We start from the raw sequence: 22,386 nt of genomic DNA, 5'->3' as shown, positions 1-22,386 counted from the left end.
ACAGTTTCCTCACACAGTCCAAACGGGCCCCCCTCTTATAAAATACCATCAAATTAATTGATTGATTGATTGATTGATTGATTGATTGATTGACAGCAGCAATTGCAACAGGTCTGCAAGTTCACACACTATACAAGTTTCTTTGCAGCTGCTGTGAATCCATGTTGCATTGGTAACCAGAAAGTCACCAGAAGCTCCAACTACTTTAGTATGTCTCGTCATACTAAATTAGTGATACAGGTGAGACGTGGCACAGGGAAATATGCATTTAACCTGGTTTATGGTAACTTAGTTTCATGTCTAGAGGTCGACTTTTATTTTAGTGTTGTCTGTAAAATCTGAAAAAAGTTTTCCTTTTCCCTCGTCTTTTCTCTGATGAACCAGAGTTGTATTCCTTTTCAGGTGTCAGCCATGATCACCCCATCCTGATCGCTGACTAGCTGGGATGGCTTTAAATTTGTTAGGTTACCTACCTTTGTGGGGACATTTGACCTTGTGGGGACATTTTGTCTGTGCCCCACCACTGTAAAGGGCTTTTCAGGGTTAAGAATTGGTTTTGATGTTAGGGTTAGGGTTAGAATTGGGTTTAGGTTAGGGTAAGGGCTAAGGATAGGCACTTGGTTTTGATGGTAAAGGTTAGGATTTAGGGAATGCATTGTATCAATGATGTGTCCTCACTATGATGTAAAAACAAGTTTGTGTGTGTGTGTGTGTGTATCGTAAACTCACACAGTGACCTGGTCATGATACATACTTACAGACTGTACATGTGAACGTTAAACCTACTCTTCTGTCTGTACCAAGCAGAAAGAGCTCCGTGTGTCTTTGCTGCCCTCTAGTGAGTGATCACAATAACAAACACACAAGAATGTGAAGGTTTTGGGTTGTTGTTTTTTTTAATTTCACAAACACAAGCTGTTTAGTCTGAAAATGACAAATGGCTCAAATACTGTGAGAAGACCTGCAGTCAGCTGACGTGTCACACCCAGCAGTCTCCTGGAAAACTGAGGTCTCAGTCGTCTCCTCCACACAGACTGAGCAGAGCGACCTGGTAGTCTCCTTTAGTGTGCTCCTGAAACAGAGAGATGACAACAATGATCATTTTGTGAATTAAAGTTTTTTCATAATCTTTATTGACAAATTAGCCATGGTGTAAGTAAAAGTACTAACACTACAATGTAAAAAAGTAAACATGTCGTCATCAAATTACAAGAAAATGTATAACTTACTGCTGTAACATGTGTTTCCTGTGACATTTCCTGTTTTATTTTGAATTTATATTCACTTCTCATTGCAGATTCACACATTTCCTGTCACTGTTCCTCCTCTGCCTTGATTACCATCACCTGTGTTCTTTCATTCTCCTCTCGCTTTTCAGTCTTCGTCACTCTATTCGCTCTCCAGTGTGTATGGTTTACTTGTTGTTTCCTTAAACCAAACTGACCCAACTGACAAATTTTAACCAGGAATTTAGTGATTATTTTTTTGAACTTCAACTTCCTGTTCCACTTGTTACAACGTGAGTACATGTACGTGGTTACTTTACAGTTTTTAAGTGTTTTTTAGCAGAGATAATGCAATGACAAAATCTAAAAAGATGTTATTTTGCTTCTCTGGTGTGAATGCTGTGACAGCATCCACACTTTTGTCGTCCACCTTTATTATTATAAAAAAATGTGCTTTTTAAAAGGGAGCCATGAAAAATATTATACATCATTTTATATATTATTCATGATGCCACCATGTTTTTAAATGAAAAAAAAACAACCTAAAAATATTAATTATTTTCAGTATACTATATACAAAGTCCATTTTTGTAGCCTAGGATATGTGACTGATTAGCGGCAACACTTGTGACAGTGCCATCTAGTGGAAAAAGAATGTTTTTACTCCATATGCTGTATATGGCCAAAATAACACCATCTGGGGGAGACTAGAAAATGTATCAATTGCAAGGCAAAAGCCCAGAGTGAAACCAGACATGCATGTTTTATGCTTTAAAAGAAGTGAGATCAAAAATTGGTTTCAATGGGTCATTTTTTGCACTTAAGGGTATGAGTGTAACTCTTGTTTGTACACAGTGTATTTGAGCCTTACTGCAGGAGCAAGATCAAATGAAAACACACAATCTTGCCAAAAATCCATGCCATATGCATGAACACAGCCAAAATTTCCAAAAAACAAAGACTGGAAAGCAACAGGACAAACACACAACAGGACAGAAAGAGACAGTTACTCACAGCGATAGTCTGGTACAGCGATCGTCTATGGAGCCTCTTGAATTCTGTCCTGATCTTCATCAGGTCAACTTCGCAGCGGGAAACCATGACCCTGGTCACCACCTTCTCCTTCGCCCCTTTAGCCTGAAGAGAAGCAGAGGAACTTAAGGGCTCAAATTGTCCACTGTGTGAATTCTTTGAGAAACATTTAATTTTATTATATCTGAGAGAAATCAAGGATAAAAGTATGACATGTACCTTCATGGCTTCACCGAGTCTGCTGGCAAAGTACAGCTGCTTGTTTTCAAAGCACTCCACTGTGAAGAGAGAGCCATAGGATAAACTCTCCTTATCATAAAGGGACAGTTCATGTTTTTGAACACAGTCAAGAGCATATCCTAGTCTGCTTAAAAGACCTGAGTCTTTTCTTAAGTGGCTAAAGACTGGTTTTCTGGTGTCCCTGCTGCTATAGCCTTTATTTCACTGAACACTTGCCTGCTGCTTGTTGGCACATGGAGTGTGCAGAGTGCAGTCAGCTTTGTGTAAGAACCTCAAACAACCTCGTCTACTACACAAGTCTACCACTGTTCATTCATTCCCAATCAAATCAAATCCAGCTGGAGAATTATAATGCATAATAAGATTGCTTTTTGTGATTAATTTACATTGCATGGTCATGGTCTGAAATCCATGTGTACTGGGTACTAACTTATCTGGGTACTTCAAAATCTGATCTGGGATTTATTCAAAGTTCTCCTGAAAACTCCACCTTTACATAACTAACAATTACAAAACTTTACGACCAAATCACAGTGAAAAATCTCCTAAGAAAGATTTCTGTCCTAAAAAGCTCCTCCTGCTGATGAGGAGGTTGTTGGACATACCCAGCGTTAGGAAGGACTTCTCCATGTCTCCCTTCACCTCCTTCCTGATGCTCTCCTTCATATCATAGGGGCTGTAGCTCTTATACCTCTCAAACACTGAGAACACACACACACACACAGGACACATGTTTCAATGTTCACTGGCAGTGCAGTGTCCTTACAATAATGACTTTTGTTTTTACTGTAATTAATACACTTTCCTTTTAATCCTATAACTGTAAACTGATGATGTTTTTAAAATTGGGGCATTGAATGAACCGTTGGCTTTAGATTAAAAATAAAACAAAATGTAATAAGACATTAAATGTGAAAAACCCTGGCAGGGAATAAAAGATGATTCTGATTCTGTACATGCAGAGAGTATTTCAGTGTTGTAGGTGTAGTTCACCTTTCTGCAGGTGGGGGACGCTCCTCTGAGACATGATTGAGATCCAGGTCGTCACGTCAGTGCCCTTCCTCTTCACTCCGGCTTCATACAGAGACTGAGAGGTTCACATATGGGGTCAGGGGACAGGTTAGAAATATTTTAGGGCACAAAGGGCTGATTTTAAATACTAAAAAAATTGACTTTACTCACTCTGGCATCTTCATCAATCTTCTCGTAGTCGACAACATTAGAGGGCTCATCTCTCTTTGTCTGTAGATCAAACCATTTTAGAAAAATATAAATTAATATTGCTTAACTGTAGAACTCAAGCAGTTGGTTATTTGGCGGTGACTGTGAATTCAGAAGGTTTTCTTTGTAATACATTAAATATTAAACTGGAAAATCCAGCTATTTTACATCCATTTACATTTATACACACCAGTAATCAAATAAGTCTGGATGTAGATATTCACTTCATCACATCATCAAGCGTGTTCACTCAAGTTTTTATTGATATTAACAATCTTTTAAAAGATGGACACTAGAGAAAAATTATGTTTTTTACAATAAAATCTGCAGATGTGATCTACCTGAACCAGAGACAGCAACAGTTTAGCAAAGTTTCCTGATGTGTCTCCTGCTATGTCTTTCTCCAGCTCCTTCTTAAACACTGAGGACAGAAAAAAAAAAACAATAGCCAATATTAAACACACAGATAAAAGTATGGGGCAATCATATTTTGATTACATCTGACTGTATATAAAGAAGATCAATGACTATATGTGGTCATACACCCTCACATTATTTACAGCTTATTTTATGAGGTTTGCAGGTGGACTTGGAGCTAATCCCAGGTAGAATTTATTTGAAAAGATGGGCAATCTCAGCTGTCAAACATGACATCTTAGTCTGTTTTTATGTCATGAGTTACTAAGTGAAGACAGAAACCATCTTTAAAAACATTTACTGTATCTGACATCTACTTTTTTTTTTACGTCCCATCTGCTTACATGGAGGGGCAGGTTCTATGGCCTATACTGCAGCCAGCCACTAGGGGGCAAGCCAGATGTTTTGAGAGCAGTTATAAAGCACCTTTTTCCTCTCATGACTTAACCCCCTAATGTTCAACAGACAGTATAGTAAGACATGTTTGTAATATCGTTTTTATATAAGCTTCTAGTTAAAACATGTTATTTAAGTAGGTTTTGTTATGCCAATATCAATATATCTATTGAAGTAAACACAAATGCTATATTAATGTAACAATTCGATTAACTTCAATTCACATAGTTTGGCAAACTAACGTTTTTGAAATGCTCTGTTTGTTGTGTGCTGATGTGTGTAGTATCACTGTCCATGCAAATCAACTGCAAAAGCTCAAAATTACAACTTATATGGAGCCAAAAATCCTGACGGAAAAACACTGGACACCTCTGAGGAAATGTCATACAGAACTATATGGTAACAAAGGTGTTAACAGAAATTTCTTAATTTTCTCCCTTCATTGTTCATCATGTAGCAAATGTTATTTCAGATTTTTTGTTTGAGTGAAACATCTTACACTCTCTGTAAACCTTCTTGATCTCCACCATTTCTTCATTGTTCCTGGAGCAGACGATCTCGATGAGGCTCTCCTCATCTGTTCCCAGCCCCTGCACACAAATCAACCCATGCCACCCTCACATGAGAATTCACAGTTCATTTTGGAAAAAGGTGCATTTACACCAAATGCAAAGCAAATGTCTCGCACAAGTTTGACCACAGGATCATTTGGGTTTAGCCAGGTTGCTTGCACAGGTAACACATGCAAACATTATTCGCCATTTTCTAGGAAGAGTGCTGTCCTGATTTCTACACCAACTAGCTTTTACAGCATCACATCACACCAAAGTTTCACTCATTTGCCCCAAATCATTTGCGTGTTTCATGTTTTCAGGCACAAGAGACATGATATTAATGTCTAAGAAGTGACTTAGTGTCTAATTTCATCCCCAAAAAAAGGCTTCGCTAACACTACTTTGTATAATAAATGTATGTGACTGTAAAGCGCAAAACATTTTAGGCCACGTCACAGCAGACATCACATTTACAGACATACACGTCATCACTTTGACTCTGACCTTCATGGAGGCTTTGAGCTCAGAGGCATCGTATTGAGCAGTGCTTTTCATCAGGCCTAGCATCAGCGCCTCAAGAGAGCCTGAGAGCGCCCCCTTCAGGGCTGTGGACAAATCCTGAAATATAAAAATAGACAGACATAGATTGAAATATAAAACATTCACGAAATATCCCATTATTTGAATAATCTTGAAACATTTCTTCTAACCTTCTTGGCGATTCGTTCATATTCGAAGGCGATGTGTCTGCGCTGCTCGTAGCTTCTTCTGGTCAGGATGTCGATGATGGTCTGTTCGTCTACACCTGCACGGAACAGGTTTAATTTCTGGTTTAACTTCACAGAATGTTTCAGTAACAGATGTCAAAATATGTGCTTTCAAAGGAGGCAAATGTTTCAAACTAAAATGAAGAGTACATTTATCAGCTATTGCTTTTTATTATTGTTTGATGTTGGTCACCCATAATCCTTTTGCCTTGGGCCCCAAACTTTTTTGAAATGCCCCTGGAATCTGTGTTTCTGGCAATGTTGAGCCTCATGATTGTCTTTGCAATAAAAAACATAATTTAATGTCTAACGTCTGCACCTCTGTCTCAACTGTGATGGACTCTGATCACAGTTACTTGATGAATATGTAACCCATCCTTAGTGAGGATTTCTGTATAATTTTTGTTTTGGGATGATGTAATTAAAATATCATAATATTATATCTAAAGTGTCTACTTAAGTTAACTAGCTGTAGTACTTAAAATAGTAAAACACTAGAAATTAGTTCTCTAGTTCTATTTAAATTGGTATCAGGCACCAATACATTAGGTTTCACTGTTTTGTTATGGTTTCCGTCAGTTTGCAGCAGTTTCAGGCAGTTTGCGGTCAAGTCCACCAGGTGTGGGTGTCGCTCTTTCTGATTTGACTGTTGAAAGAGTAGCGTCGTGAACGTTAGCTGCGTGTATGAGAGTGGAATTATTATTCGCGGTGGACTTTCCATGGTGGTTTCTGACAGTCACTTTTTCACATTAGGTAATCCTGTATACCTTGTGTCTATTAACCTGTTATGTAGTTTAATGTATATATTTAGTATATGGATTCATTCTAGCACTTTGTGACGTGTTCGTGCTGGCTAGTTAGCGGCTAATTAGCTTATCACATAGAAGCGTGGGTGTTGTTTACAACATTAATATAGCAATGCTTTATTGTTCAAATGTTGGATATAAATTGAATGTTATAAATTATCATTCATGTGAAGCGTGTTGCATGTCACTTATACGGTGTTTCCTAATGTATTATTGTGTGTGTGTGTGTTAAGTATGATTAAGAGAGCAAAATGTGAGCCTGTTTTCTTTCTGATCTGACTGCTGAAGGAGAAGCGTCGTGTACGTTAGCTCCGTGTATGAGAGTGTAAATATTAGCGGTGGACTTTCCATGTTGGTGTCTGACAGTCACGTTTTCCACATTAGGTAAGCCTGTATACCGTGAGAGAGCCGTACCGGAGCGAGGAGGGTCGGGGTCACCCTGCGGTAACATTGCGGTAAAGATAGGACGGGATTCGGGACTTCAGGCCTGGGTTCTGGATGAACGTCTGTTTCTAAGCCAGTAAGATTGTTCCTATATCAAGGATTTCAACTCTAAAAGAATGTTGGTGTTTTGAGCTCCACACTAACTGTGTACAACTAAATTAATGGGCCCACAGCTGCACATACATGTACATGGTTTCACATAGTAATGTTGGTGTGTTGTTAGACTCACTTACCTTTAGTTTTGATGGCGGTGTCAATCCTGGCAGCGTCCCGGGCTGGGTCGAAGTCTGGCACTGGCACCACAGTGGGGAATTTGGGATCTATGTCCTGCAAAGGACAGAGACACATGACCACACAGTCTGCCGCTGTCATAGTGTTACTCCCCCTCGATAAAACATTTTGTTCTGTGTTTAAGCAAGCCTTTAATTTGGCCCCTAATGTCCCGTTTAGGCTGAACGCTATACCACTGCACTCTAGAACCCATGATTTTCAGAGATATAAAACTACAGATCAGACATGTGAAATGAAGCCTCCAGACTTCTCCAACTTCAACCACGAATGACATGAAAGTTGATGAGCAATCAATCTTGGTTGTTTGTTTGTATGGTATTGTATGACACAGGTTTACATACAGTATATACAAAAGCCTAGAGAGGAAGGCAGTGTTGTGGAAACACATTTCCACGCAACTGGACATTCCAGTTGTATTTAAACAGTTGTTGTATTTAGGACCTGGTGTTAGTCTGTGTCAGTTCTGAACATTCGCATTAATTACCATGATGGACGATGAGATGCAATACTAACATCAACAGTAGGGGCAGTGCAAAGGCAGTATAGCCACTGTCACTACTAGAGTACAGGAGGTACAAAATAAAGGACTTAATGTGTAAGTGTGACCGATGAGTTCTGTCAGATGTGACATGAGATGGTGTGGATAAACTCACCCCTCCGTATGACAGCGTCAGTTGGCCCAGAAACTCAGACACCAGCGCCATGATGAGTTACCCTGCGGAAAACAGACAGACGGTCAGAACATCGCTGTGACACAACCATGGGAGGCAAGACCTCACTACCGAGTTTCATCGCCTCACTTTGTCAGGTGTCTGAAATCCTCTTTCACTTTTTATCTAAAGTGAAGCTGAATGTGTGTTATATTATTACTATTATTATTTTCTGTTGGTCGGAGGTCTTTTGGCATGAAGTAGCAGCAGAACAGAACCTTTATCTGACAGTAAAAGCTGCACATACCACAGAATCAAGGTGTGTTCAAAGCCTCACTTCACTGCAACTTGTGTCTTCACTGACCCCCTGACACCAGTTGAAAAACAAACACCCTGTTCCTTTCAAAACCTTCCTCAGTTTTGTCCTGTAACAATAGTTTACCGTCTCTGGGCTGTAAAGATAGGTGTGTTTGAGTAATCAGCTCGGACATACCAGAGGGTGTGTATGCTGATAAGGAGCATGGATCAAAATGCAAACAGATCTGAGGAAATGTGGACCCTGTTATGAAGTGCACACACACACGCTGTCAAGCGTTCACTAATCCATAAACTATGAACCATGAAGTTATCCTGACTTAATTCCAACAGGAAGGTGAGGGAGGGCCAGTGGTTTGTCGCTTAGCAACAGTTGGTACAAACAGCCCCGAAGCTTGGTCTTCATCATAGTTCTCTGTCCAGCTGGCAGAGTGAATTTAAAGGGGAATGCCACCATTTTTTTTATGGTGCATTCAAGTGCAGCTTTGGAAGTTTTCACATTTGTGTTCAAACTCCCTCTGAAGATGTTGTACCGCAGTAAAATGCTCCACCGTTTAGATCGTTGATTCTACGAAGCTGCTGGAGCTGCTTTTAATACTTAACATATTCTCCTCAACGTAGTGGTCAGTTCCCACCAGATGGTCAACCTGTAATTGTTACACATCAAGCTGTTATCTTATGGCTAAGTTTTGGATGCATTCCTGTATGTCTACCTCACAAGCAGACAAAGTTATGTGGGATGCTGGAAAACTCTCTCACAGCCCTGAGACTTGGAGGAATCAATTTGAAAGCAGATCATCACAATGTTACGTGATATTAAAACGTGGCAGGAACAAGGTGGAGGTGCAAGTTCAGACTCAGTCGAGTGAAACAGATTTATTACACTGCAGAGTCACTACTGAAATCCTGAGCCTTTCTGCAGCTGCTTCTGGAAATTCTTTGCTCATGAATGTTTATTTCTTCGAGCAGCTACGAAAACTTTCCAGCAGGCTTCAAAATAAAAGCCCCCTGTTCCCCGTACATGAATGAAAGGATGTGATTTGTCGACATAACTTTGTCCAGATGAAAACTTCACTCTGCTCCTGTGTGTGTGTGTGTATGTGGAGTCTCATCACCACCTCTCTGTGATCCTCCCACAGTAAATGACACCAACATGATATTGTGGTAATTACAGGCAGGCGGAGAGCAGAGTGGGTCTGTGGGGAAGACTTTACCCGGCCGCACCCAGTGACCAGCAGCTTGTTATCACTTCTGAAACCTGCAACATGAGTCTCCTGGGTGAGATTCTACTTCTTAATATATTCTTCACAGACCCACAGACACTAAATGACTTGTTCGACAGATGTTTGCTGCAATTAAAGTACCAGGGAAAAAGACTCTTAAATACTAAATGTCGTGTTAAAGTTGACAGAGTGAAGCATTCATTCCTCCATTCCTCTCTCACAGTCACTCTGAGCCTGGGCAGTTTTCTTACCTTCGGAGAAGCAGCAGCAGAGAGGCAGCAAGCAACAGCAGCAGCAGCAGCTACGTTATGAACGCGGACTGAGAAGGGTGTGGTATTTAAATACCAACTGACTCACACACACACACACACTCTGCCTGGGTGACTAAGTGGACAAAACATGGATATACATTTCTCACTGACGTTTGGACTTACTCACCTGCTGCCAGGCTCACTCCAACATCGGTTTTCAGCAGAATTTTTTTAATAAACTCCAGGTAACCATAACAACCATATAGATGTGTCACATTACACAGAGTGAGTACTAGGTCATCATCATGTCCCCTCTTTGTGGACAAGAGGCTCATTTTAACAAGCATAATAAAAAATGTTGCTGCTTTCACTTCACAGTCAATGACATATTATTCTATTTACAGTCATTAACTGTCTTTATAATGCAGTCATAAAGCAGGAATTTTCTAGTGACGGTGACCCCCACCAGTTGGGGTCAAGTGTTTCACCTGCACACTCACCTGAGGACTGTCATGGCGAGAGAAGGTGGGGTTAGCCTGCCGCAATGTTCCTGTAGCATAACGACCTTTGTCAGCTCAATAAACATACCCCTCCACCCACTTTATTGCTGTCTGTTGAGATAACAATTAATAATTAAAACTCCCTTCTTTGACCTCCACTGAGGTCACCAAGGTCAGATGGTGAATATCATCTGGACTGAATCAGTCTACTGAAGGACATGTTTATTGAATCAGGGAGGGAAAAAACAGGAAGTCTAGGCTCTGACCATCAGCTCCAAATGTTGACTCTCATTCAGCTGATGTTTGGCAGCATCACATAAACACAGATACTTTCTCAGAGCTTTAAAACTGTATTATATTTTAAATATGAGAGCAAATGTCATCAAGGGTATTGTCACATGACTTCACGCCTTGCTGACTACGTTTGACACAACTCTCTCTGTTTCTCAGTATAGTGGTGTTTAGATTTTGTGTTGCCCAGCGGCAACATTTCAGCACTGCACAAAATAACTGATTTGTTTAATGTAACTGTTGATTCTGTTTTCGCAAACCAACGTTTGCATGTGTGTGGGAGGGGAGGTTGCATTTGCATCGAACGCAAAGGAAATTTTTGTGTTGGGTTACTCGCACAAGGCGGGCCACATGGTTGGTGTAGTTGTTGGCACTCCTGCCTTTACAGCAAAGAAGACCCGGGTTCACGACTCGGTCGGAACAAGAGTCAAATGCATGGGGTTTGCATGTTCTCCCTGTTTGTGCGTGGTTTTTTTCCGAGTTCTCTAGACAAGAAATCTAAACACTGCTATAGTGAGAATTACAGAGAGAATTGTGTGGCGCTGCAGGCTTCATTATCATTGTGTGAAGTCATTTCACAGTTTTTTCCTCTTGTATGTGAGATGTTGTTGTCTTTGTGTGTGCTTTGTGTTGTATGTCTTGTACTTATTTTATCTGTTTAAGTATTTGGTTTTACTGCTGTGCAGCACTTTAGTCAACTGTTGTTGGACAAGGGTTTGAATGCAACAGACTTTTGTTAACATTAAAGTAGGTTAAGTGACACACTACAGTATAGAGCATGTAGTAGGATGTTGTTTTGATTCTCCTCCACAAATGAACAACCTTATTGTTATTGTGTTGTACTGCAGAGCATCAGACAAAATTAGGACACTTAAGATATTATTGTCTGTTGTCACATTCAGGACACACCCACAGCTGTACAAAGCTCTTCTCTCAAAGATCCTGACGAGGGCAAATTGTTCTCCATTTCCCGTTCGTCACATTCTGCTTATATTATTTGAATCCAGAGTTTGCCTTCAGGCTCAGCTCCGTCTTCATCCTGCTGAGGATGAGGGTGTGAGGTGAATCCAGAGGCTCGGTCAGCATTTAGAGTGAACTCCAGGTTGCTTGGCTCTGACCAGCTCCACTTTGCATTCCTCCCTGTGTCACACACGACTGTACAACCAAAGGAGGAAACTGCTGCGTCCACAGGGAACGGAAAACATTGCCGTTTCCTTCAGTGTTTGACCTCCGTTGGCAGCAGATCATCACAATGGACCCTGCTCACTTTAGTTTCCAGAACAGACCATTGCAGTGTTTTTAGCAGTTTGGAATTGGAATCAGCTTGTAAACACAGTAAACATGACTGTTTAGGTATCATTCATGCAAATACTAATTTACTTAAGTATTTTCTTTTTCCCTCTTCTTTATAGCTGTTGGTGAAGTGAGCATTTTCAGTATTGGATGATCAGATTTGTGAGAAGCCAAATTCCTGATAGTGATCCATGACTGAATGTCCCACTGAATGACAATGTTCCTTTTTTTTTTACTCACACTTTGTGCTTCTTCCACCATGCCTGCTCAGTCATAAATTGTGTTTGTGTGCCGCACGGTAATATAACCACAAAGGCAAAACACTACTTTCCTTGATTTCACAGTGGTTTAAATGAAGCAAACATATGTTTATATTCAAAAATAATGCACTACAACTTTAGAGTATAATCTAACCCTAGAGAAGGCACTCAGTGTGTACAAATTTCTCTCAAGGCTGCTCAGTTTCCAACAGTTCTGCAATTTTAACAATTATTATGTTGAAGCCAAAACATCTGGATCACCTCCCCTGGTGGCTGGCTGCAGTATAGACCATAAACTTTGGCCCCTTCGTGTTAGCAAATGGACATGAACCAAAATAAAATGCATAAAGAAATGAAGTACATACTCCATACTTAATATTTGTGAGTGACTGAAACTTTATTGACTCAGAGCAGAGCAACGTTATCATTCAGTCTCAAAGGTCAGGTTCATGTATGAAGCAAATGCAATGTGGATATGGTTTCCACAGAAACACCCAGTGTGTAAGGGTGTGTGCCACACTGTAAAAAGTAACTGGATCAGACAAACGTTCAGCTTTGAACTCATTACCTTTCTTTCCCCTTTTTGAGTAAGTAAAAATCCAACTTTATCTTTGTGAAGGAGAGTTTCCTTCTGTATTTCAGCTTACATTTTATAAGAACCTGGGTACTTGTGTGTTTTGTCATCTTTGTCCAGCAGAGGGCAGAGTGACATCATTTCCCTTGTTGCCTTGGGTGTTCAGATCACAACAATGAATGTATTGAAATCATATTTAATCAAGTTAGTCTCAGCTTATTGTGGAAAGGAAAGACGGATACGAGAGGAGGTCTGGAGGAAGAATTAAGTAAGTAAGGATTAGAGAGGGACAGTGGGTGTAAAGAGGAAAGGGGGGGTGATTTGAGGTGTGTGAAGACAACAGATGTGGAAAATGTGGCAGGATAAAATGAAGAAAGACCTAAGGATACAAAGAAAGGAAAGGAAGAGGAAAACAGAAGCCTGGATAAGGAGAGAGTAGACTGGGGGAAGACTGCTTCAGGAAAGATTCTCTTGGTCTGAGTGTTCTCTGTGATCAGGTTCCAATCCTCTGTTTTTGCTGACGCTGGACTTAACCTCATTATGAGCTGATCCTTCTCAGGGCCACATTAACAGCTTTCACCTGTAGCCCTGGCAATATGGTCCCAGCTGAGAGGGCAACACAAACTCAGTGTACACCCACCAGCTACTTAGTAGATATAATTGTTAAACTACTTGTGCTGTAGACATGGTCAAGATGACCTGATGAAATTTAAACCAAACCAAACCAGAAATTTCAGTGATTTTGAATGTTGGTGCCTGGTCTGGGTATTTGACTTACTAGGATTTTCGACACACAGCCATCCAAAAAAAACAGAAAATAGTGCTGACATCAACAAATGCCTTGTTGATGCCAGAGGTCAGTGGAGACTGGTTTGAAATGATTTAAGGCAACATGAACTCACTGATGTTAATGTTGCGAAGTTCAAATTCACTGTAGAACAATTTGCTTGTGCAAAACTTGAAAAAGTTCATCTGCTCACTTAATTCAAATATGTGTATATAACTGTATGTTTGCATGTGTGAATGATTGTTTGGTTTCCAATTTCACTTTTTGATAGTCTTCTCTGTGCTCCAGTCCAAGTCTATCCTGGTCTGTCTCAGGATCTCCTAAAGTCTGTGCCTGGCTCATGGAGTCCATTCCTGTCCGTCCCGAGATGTATTGGTCTGTTCCTGCCTGTCCTGGTCTGTCCCAGTGTCTTGCTTTTGCTCTGCCCTTCACTCCCTCAATAATCCTGTTAGCAGAGTTTCTTTGTAATCCTCCCTTGGAGCTCAGATCTCTGCAGGTCTTCACAGCGTCTTCACTTTAGCTCTGTGGGATGCTGCTGGATCCCGACTGAACTACTCAGGTAGGACAAAATACCCCTTCAGCAGATAGACCACTCCCACCCACAACCCTGAAACATACCCAAATGCATGGCTGGTGAAATGATAGCATTTTATTACAGTTCATCATGTTCTCACTGAGAACAGGATGGCTGCATTGGAACCTGCAGATGTTTGGTATCTTGTGGTGCTGTTAACAAAAACCACAATGTATACTGTGGATTTTTGAGATACTGTAACTTTTAACTAGTTAAAACGTAAATGCCAAAGGGGTTAAGAGGTAAATGGTTTGGGCCAAGAGTGATCTGGTTTTTGTGACTTTTAAAGTGATAGTTCTGTTGTTTTATGCTGTGGATGTATGAGGTACAATACTGACACATAGTCACAGGCTGTCCTGTCTGATTTAAACTCTTTGTAAAAAAAAAAAAAAAAAAATGGTGTGAGAGAAGAACAATTTGCTTCATGATTGCCATGTCAATATTGTCGATTGGAATTTTTTTCACTGGCGTCTAAAATGAAATCCAAGCAATAAAAAGAGATCATAACATATAATACTAATACTAAAGCACCTGTAGAGGTGCATAGATCAGATAAAGTGCATGTTAACATAGATTTTACAGCCCCATATTTAAAAACTATCACATTACTTGAAAGAGTAGTTCCTGAGTGTTGAGGAGTCGGACATCTTGGGGGTATGTACAGTACTGTTCTGCAATCTGGTTGTTCTTGTCTTCTTAATACCAGTGTCTGCTTGAGGCCTAAACTGAGACAAACACAACTACAACTTAACAAATAATATAATTACCTAACCATTCACACACAAAACCAAGAAAGAACCCTGTTATTTAGTGTGAACCAGTTTTATGCCAGGTTGGTTAACAAGAACATCACACAGTCAATACATTTGTATGAAATTGTAAGCCACACAAAGTGACAGCCTGACCCCACACTAAATTTTTCAGATCCAAGTTGCATTACCATGATTGGCCAGCCGGACCAGGTTGATTAATGGATCTATGATTTAGGCAGGAAGTGACCGTACCTGCAAGGGGGGGGGAGTGGTAGGTGATTTCATGCAGCAGAATAACAATTTGCATCACATGGTACCATTCCACATTTTGGTACTGTGGAGAGGCAGTGAAAGTGCCTTTCTATGTGAGTCCACATCCCAGAATACTATCCCCTCTTACAGTACATTGGCTAATGCTGGAGCAAATGTTGCCCTCTGCTACTGGAGCAAATGTTGCCCTCTGCTACTGGAGCACAGTCTAGGGTGTTGACACTTAGCGGCAGTCAGAGACACAACATTAATACACAACGTCCCCGCACTGATCTGGTTGATTGGATGAAATGGCTAATTCAATAAGCTGCTAGACTTCCATAGAACTGACAAGCAAGCTAATTAACTTATTGACTGCCTAATTGGTCGACCTACCACCACGATGATTGACTGATCAGCTGACTGATTTGCCAATTAGTTATCTGACTTACGAGACAGAATAATATATCTATCCATGTCTGTGAAGGTTCTCAGACATGGTCTATATCTTCAATGTTTTTAGATGGTGGGCAACTGGATTTTCTTGAGTTCTGTTGAGGTTTTGTTCAAGACATTTTGGCGTCTTAATTTCTGGACAGTCTTCAACAAAACTCAAGCAAGTCCAGTTGAATAAATACCCTTAAGGACCCTTTATCTATGCTACATTGTGTTGGTCTTGCTGACTGACTAATTTGCTGATTAACTAACAAACTGACCAAATAAATGGCCAAAACCCAACTGGAAAGTGTAAGTGAGGAATTGGAAGAACATTTAACTGCAGAGGCACAGCTCCTGTTCTCTGCTGCCAGGCCTCCTGTGGAGTATTAGGGTCATGATCAGTCAGCTCTAATTGAACTTGACACTCAGCCAGACCTGAGCTGAAAACCATTAGACACAGTCAGTGGTGTAGTCTACATGATATGCACATATACATCTTAAAGGGCCAGGATTTCTATATAACACATTAAGATATCACTGACTTACACTTGGGCCACACTATGCACTGTGAAAAGCCCAAAGTGCCACAATGGCGAACATCACGTGCAATACTGTCCATGCTGTTCAGTGCCAGAGAAAGAATACCTCCTCTCTACGACACTGATCCATATTTGTTCATCTTTCTCTCTACTGTATAAAGCATAGATACTGCTCATATACAGAGGGTGACCATGGGGAAGAAGAATATAGGAGGAGGAGCAAAAGCTATACAAGAAATTTGCAATAAAGTATAAAAATGTAAGGCCATACACCGCAGCTATACAAAGCATAACAACAATGATGTGCAGTATTAGGATATAACTGAATAAACCAATCAACAATAATGAAAATGTTTGTGCATTTGTGTTTGTTTATAACAAAGATTTCAGGGAGTTTTTCATTTTGAATTTGAGGGTATTTTTGTGGGCTGTTTACAAAATAGATTAGAGGCTCAAACTGACTGGGGGGAGACAGCACTCCACGATATGGCACCCAGTGTGGACAGCAAGGTTGATAAATGTGGATGCCAAATTAAAGTGGGCCACATTTGCAGTGTCCCTGCTGACAGCCATGTTATATGTAAGAATGTACCTGCTAGACTCATGGTGGTTATGCAGAGGATGCACACAAGGCAGCCAACACTGACTCACGCAACCCCAATTAAAAAAAACACCTGAACTCTGATACTGCTATGATTCCTGCAGAATTCCTTAACATCTGTAACATCTGTGCAGAGGATGTTATTTTGTCAACATCATTCAAACAAAGCAGATTAAGTTTTAAAGTGACAATAATATCTGTTGAAATAACCACAATTTGTCCCCTTTTTCATCCTATGTCACCAATTTGTGTCAGGATGTTGAGCTGGGTGGTCAAAGTTGTTCCCCAGCCACCTCAGCCTCCGTCCAAAAAAGCCGAAGAGCCGGAGGAGAAACCAACTGCTGCTCTGCCTCCAGCTCCAGCACCAGCACCAGCACCAGCACCAGCTCCAGCACCAGCTCCAGCTCCAGCTGCACCACCTGAGGCGCCCCCACCTTCTCCTGCAGCCCAACAACCTGCTCAAGTAAGCCATGCCTATTTTCTGTTCACATTATCCATCATCATTTTTAGACATTTGATTTTTTTCACTGCATGTTACACAACACACGTGATCAGGTAGTGGCACAGAGAAAGATAGGTAACGTGTATTTTTGCATATGAAAATAAAGCTTTTGAATCCTTTGAACCCAAAGAACTTCAGGCTCTTAATATCAGCACACACAGTATACAGTAGTTTGAGTTTGAAAAATCCAAAAGGAGGTAGAGCCAACACACTCCATTGCCACAAAAAAAACATTATTAGAGGACAATACTTATTTATTTATTTAATTTCATACATAACTTTGTGTTTAAACAGGAAAAAAAGGTGACGTTTCAAGATGACGGTAAAACTGAAGGTGAGGTGACAAGAAATATGATGTGTTTCACTTTGATTCCTCACATTGAAGTCTGACGAAGAACATATTTGATTAACAGTTTCCAAAGCTTCAAAAGCTCCAGACGCTGACAAACCAAGCCAGGAAGTCCAGACAGCAGAGGGCAGCTGGTGAGTTATATGAGTTCAGCCCTAAAAACCTAGAAAATCATTTTCTACATTGTCAAAATTATCATATATTATGTAAACAATTACATTATTCAGACTTCAGAGAAGCAGGACGTTTTCATTTTTAAGGGTTAGGGGTTTCAGGACAAACTAGCTTTATTTCCACATGGACAAAACCAGTTTGACCCTGTTTTATCATACTTTTATTAAATCAGTCTTATATTTTTGTCACGCCGGCTGAGTGGTGAGCTTCTGCTCATCATAGAAACCTTGCACTCTTGACTCTGGACTTGCACTCTCTAGATAGTGCTTTACAGCTTTTTCATCAGCTATTACAATATTGAACAATATTGCAAATTATTTATTTTTTTAATTTGTTTGTTCATTTCATTTTTATAGTTTTAGTTCTTGCTATATCTATTCTAGAATTAGTCCAGTGGTTTCTGTTATTTGCTCAGTATTTTAAGTCTTGAGCACTTTATTCTTCCTCTTTTTAATTTTAATGTATTATCCTCCACATGAGGGTCGTGGGGAGGTGTTTGTGTGTATGTGTGTGTGCACATTGTGAAACATTATTTGTAGTATTATTACATGATGTGATGAGATGTTTTCTCTGTTCTGTGGACAACAGTAAACCTGAAGACAAGTGAGTAATAATAACATGGGTTCCTTATTGTTAAATATTTTACAAATGTATGATAGCCACATAATGAGCTGCTTAACAAAATCCAAATAGTGAACTGCTTTACACAACCATGAACAGGCTGATTGCAAGTTAGTGAGCTCCCTCACCATGAACATACAGTACATGTGAACGTACATGTAAACGACAGTACGGTGCTGTGCAATAGTCTTAGGCCACCATTAGATTAGTTATTTTAGCTACACTATAATGACCATACAGTATAATTATGGCTCAGTCACTTTATTGGAACACATCCAGAAAATATAGGAAACATGTATGCAGTTTGAAAATAACCACTAGACAAAAAAATGTGCCAGTGTCAGTCACATCATCCCAATCCTGATGATCACAGAATTTGACAGACAAAACAACAAAGTGGTGCCCTGAGATGTTTGCACAGTACTGTACAGTTAAAAGCTTCAGCACACGTCATGACCTCATCTCCTGTCTGTCCCTGACCCCTCTGGATCTGCAGCAGTTTGTTCATCAGAGACAGTGTTTACATACACATACACGTCGACTACGTTTTTGTTTCCACAGGACAGGTATGTTAGCATGGTTTGCTCAGGGTTTGGAGAAAGTTGTTCCTCAGCCCGAACTGAAGAGCAAAGACACAGCAGCAGGTGGACAGTCCACTGAGGTAAGACTGTTAAGTCTCATATCACTTCACAAACTCAGTCACAGGCTGAGTAGTTACCTCCAATACCAGCTCCTTTATCTGGGAAATCTCATACAACCTCGTCTGTTGGACATGTGACCTCAGTGTTTGTTTCCCCGCAGGCGCATCAGGCAGCAGCTGCAGCAGGTAAGAGCGGATCTAAACATTATTAAAATAAACGTCACACTGTGGCCAGTCTTGTATAAAGTACCTTAAAGGAGTGTTTCTCAAACTTTTTCAGACCAAGGATCACTTGACCCATAAAAAAACACTCACGCACCACCTAACTCAAAATAGCCCCAAAACAATATGCCAACTTCAACAGTTCAACAAATATTTTTTGGATTTTACATAGGCTACTAGTTGATTTGATATTGAAAACAACACAAATATGTCGCAGGCAGTTTAAGAAACACTGAAATTAAAACACTGTTATTTGAAATTTTAAAACATGATATCTTACTTACTTGTTACCTCGCAGACCACTAGGGGCTGCTCACGGACCACCAGTGGTCCGGGGCCCACACTTTGAGAAAGGCTGCCTACTTGAGTAAAGTATCTTACCAGAAAATGACTTTGGCAGAAGTTGAAGTCACTTTTTATAAAATGAGTCTTAAAGTGTATCACATTTAATATACTAAGGTATCAAAAGTAATTTTCTGATATAAAATGTACTTATTTTTTGATGAACACATGATTTTGTCATGAATGACCACAAACAGTGTCTTCTTGGCTTATTAACAGCAGAAGCTCCACCTCCAGAACCTCCACAAGCCCCAAAACCAGCTGCTGACACTGTGAAGTAAGTTCTCTGTCAGTAGTTGTGACTATCAGAGTAATACAGGAAAGGGCATAAGAAGCAAGTGTGGGGTTTGTGTTATTTTATTTATCACTAGTGTAGTACCTGTTCAATAAGGGCTTGTTACTAATATCTTTTGGGTTTCTTAATCTAAACATGCTGCACTGCACCTTTGTCCTTAGTAAGTCAAGTTTGGAGACTGTCAAGAAAAGTGTATGATCGATAGATAGATAGGCAGCACGGTGGATTAGCACTGGTAGTGTTTAGCATGGTCACAGCAAGAAGGTGCTGGATTCGATTCTGGGACCTTATTTGTATGTTCTCCCCGTGTCTGCGTGGGTTTCTTCCACGCTCTCCGGTTTCCTCCCACCATCAAAACATATATGAATGCTAGACACATTCGGTCAGGTTGGTCCATTGTGGCAGTGCGCTCAGTCACAGCGGCTCTGATCAACTCTCCACCTGACCTTGTTGTTTCGTTGTGCAATTTCGGTTGTATAAGGACAATAAAGATCCTTTCACTTCTGAGTGGATGCATAATTGCAATACTGCTTTTTCACTTACACGTACATCTGAGGTTTTCATTGAATTCTCAGTGCAGACAGAGCAAACAGGCTAATTCTCATAATGAAGTGACCACAGTCTAACACTGTTTTCTTTTTTTTCTTCTAGGTCTCTCAAAGAGGCAGAGCAGCAGCCCAAGTAAGTGGAGAAATAACAAGAAAATTACAAAAATGAATGCCAAATGACATTATTGTCAGCGTGTAACTGGCTAGTAGATGGATAACATGATGCAGGAAATATTAAGATCGTGAAAAGATGAGTATTGGGACATATACTGAATTTTTTTTCAGTCCATTATTAATACCCAGTTTAGTCAGGCATACTTCTGTCATAATAATAGCATTGATTGCAGCAAACTTGGAACAAGGGAAAAAAAGTTGCCCCAGATGATGCAGGAACTCCCAAACAAGAAGCAAAAAAATAATGATGTCATTCTTTTCTCACAACCCTTGGAGAATTTTTGTGTACTAACGGAGTGTTCACAGGCCTTTACATGGAGTGCCTTGGTGTGAGTGGCTGTGATTGGAACAGATTGTGGTCAGCTGACTGTCACCTGATTACAGCTGGGGCGAATGACTAGCATGTCCTCCATGAATTCATTCACAAATGATCACATACACAGGAGCTAAGAAAGCGAGATTAATTCTCATACTGAAAGTCTGTTTATGGTAGTTTTTTTTCTTCCATAGAAACTAAGTAAAAGTTTACACATAGTGTCTATCATGTGACCATAGTTGTTTTTCTACACCACATAATTCACACAGTATCAACTGACTGAATTGTTATTAAATTGTAAATATAATAACAACGCTGTAGAGTAGGTTAGCTTGTGGTTAATCACAACTCAATCACAGCTCATATGTGAGGCCCTCAAATCTAAAAAACTAGTTAGAGTTTTAACACGCTGGTGTTGTTTTCACAGTATGATGGGCTGGATTTTCACTGGCATTAGTCACATGTTACCTCAGCCTGTGCAGAAGCAGGTGAGTCCGTCACTCACAAATTAAATAAATAAAATAAATTGCTGGCCGCCGACCATCTGTGAATAATATCATAACAATATATTCTCCTCATTCAGGACACAGGCAGTGGTGAAGTTCAGAACAGTAAGTACAATTTTTTATGCTACTCTGACTAACACATGAGCATTAAAGTCACAACACACTGACATTGTGGTGGTTTAAAGGGATCGTTTTTGAGGGTGTTTCTATGCGATATTGAAAAATAGTCAACATCATCATATGAACCCGCACGAGACAGGCGGGAAAACTCAGTAAATTATGGGGACACCAGGAAAAAACTCTTAGCCACTTAAAAAAAGGCTCACCTAATACGATCTTACCAGCTTAACTCTATAGTCTTTCAAGAATATGTATGCCACTTTATATTGCCATTAAAGTTGCTGGTCTGCTGCTCCCTCTTTAAGTAAGTTTATGTTAATCCTAAGGAATAAGGTCCCCGATTCCCATTGCTCATTGTTAATTGGACACTGGAATCACAATAAAAAAGCAAACATATCATAGAATTAAGCGGACCTACATTTTATTCAGTGAGCCTTTTGTTTAGTTGAAATGTTAAAATGTTCTCCTTCTATAATGCTGCTTGGTGGTACTGGGGGCCCGCACAGCACAGTCTATGTAAGACACAGTGTTGCTATACCCCATAATACAATGTAGGGTTCTAATTTGATTACACAGAAATTAGCTTATTCCTGCCCCCTGACTGCCGTCTGCAGGTACAAATACATGAATGAATTGATTGATTGGTTGATGGGTGTTGCTTGCAGCGTAGTGATGAACAGATGCTGGTGCCAGTGATGGGGCAGACTCTAACCGGGCTGCTCTTCTCCTTCTGTTTCAGGGGGGGGAGGCACGAGAGCCCCTTAAAATAAAAGGAGAAGGACAAGCAGGAGAGAGTCGCTCACACTGACACTGACAGCAGCAGACACAGACAGACAGACAGAGAGCCATGTTTCAGATTATGGAAACAATTAGTTTCATTTAAGAA

The 22,386-nt window shown here is 40.2% G+C and overlaps 2 protein-coding genes across 8 annotated transcripts in view; one reads left to right on the top strand and one right to left on the bottom strand.

Annotated features, from left to right (window-relative positions):
- Positions 1-871: 871 nt before the first annotated feature.
- LOC131459337 (annexin A2-like) lies at positions 872-17,784 on the bottom strand. 2 transcript variants are annotated; one of them, XM_058629055.1, is made up of 13 exons: positions 17,773-17,784; positions 8,048-8,111; positions 7,337-7,430; positions 5,797-5,891; positions 5,591-5,704; positions 5,032-5,122; positions 4,061-4,140; positions 3,681-3,740; positions 3,492-3,585; positions 3,104-3,199; positions 2,478-2,536; positions 2,241-2,363; positions 872-1,072 (listed from the first exon to the last, which is right to left on the bottom strand). In XM_058629055.1, exons 2-13 carry the CDS (start codon positions 8,096-8,098, stop codon positions 1,013-1,015), a joined length of 1,017 nt encoding a protein of 338 aa, XP_058485038.1. In that variant the 5' UTR covers positions 8,099-8,111; positions 17,773-17,784; the 3' UTR covers positions 872-1,012. The 2 variants fall into 2 exon arrangements, with proteins under 2 accessions (XP_058485038.1, XP_058485036.1); XM_058629053.1 differs by lacking the exon at positions 17,773-17,784 and adding an exon at positions 9,834-9,921 and having other exon boundaries at positions 8,048-8,109.
- Positions 13,487-22,386, top strand: part of cngb1a (cyclic nucleotide gated channel subunit beta 1a) — a 23,923-nt gene continuing 15,023 nt past the window's right edge. For 3 of the 6 annotated variants that reach the window (XM_058629047.1, XM_058629045.1, XM_058629051.1), the window contains exons 1-11: positions 13,488-14,097; positions 16,947-17,154; positions 17,488-17,527; positions 17,607-17,676; positions 18,305-18,319; positions 18,899-18,998; positions 19,139-19,163; positions 19,761-19,818; positions 20,488-20,517; positions 21,302-21,362; positions 21,458-21,485. In XM_058629047.1, the coding sequence (XP_058485030.1) occupies positions 16,948-17,154; positions 17,488-17,527; positions 17,607-17,676; positions 18,305-18,319; positions 18,899-18,998; positions 19,139-19,163; positions 19,761-19,818; positions 20,488-20,517; positions 21,302-21,362; positions 21,458-21,485 (634 nt within the window). In that variant the 5' untranslated portion in view covers positions 13,488-14,097; position 16,947. Of the gene's footprint in view, positions 14,098-16,946; positions 17,155-17,487; positions 17,528-17,606; positions 17,677-18,304; positions 18,320-18,898; positions 18,999-19,138; positions 19,164-19,760; positions 19,819-20,487; positions 20,518-21,301; positions 21,363-21,457; positions 21,486-22,386 lie in introns of all 6 variants that reach the window. The other 3 variants (XM_058629046.1, XM_058629050.1, XM_058629048.1) reach the window with 3 other exon arrangements.

Source organism: Solea solea, chromosome 5 (assembly GCF_958295425.1).
Source record: "Solea solea chromosome 5, fSolSol10.1, whole genome shotgun sequence".
NCBI lineage: Eukaryota > Metazoa > Chordata > Actinopteri > Pleuronectiformes > Soleidae > Solea > Solea solea.
This window is presented reverse-complemented; position numbering and strand designations above follow the sequence as displayed.

Excerpts from the sequence above, each read along its gene's own strand:
- LOC131459337 (XM_058629055.1), bottom strand. The coding sequence starts at position 8,098 with ATGGCGCTGGTGTCTGAGTTTCTGGGCCAACTGACGCTGTCATACGGA. Across the intron at positions 5,892-7,336 it reads CACCGCCATCAAAACTAAAG|GTGTAGACGAACAGACCATC; the intron begins GTAAGTGAGTCT and ends TGTTCCGTGCAG. Across the intron at positions 2,364-2,477 it reads GACTCGGTGAAGCCATGAAG|GCTAAAGGGGCGAAGGAGAA; the intron begins GTACATGTCATA and ends GCTTCTCTTCAG.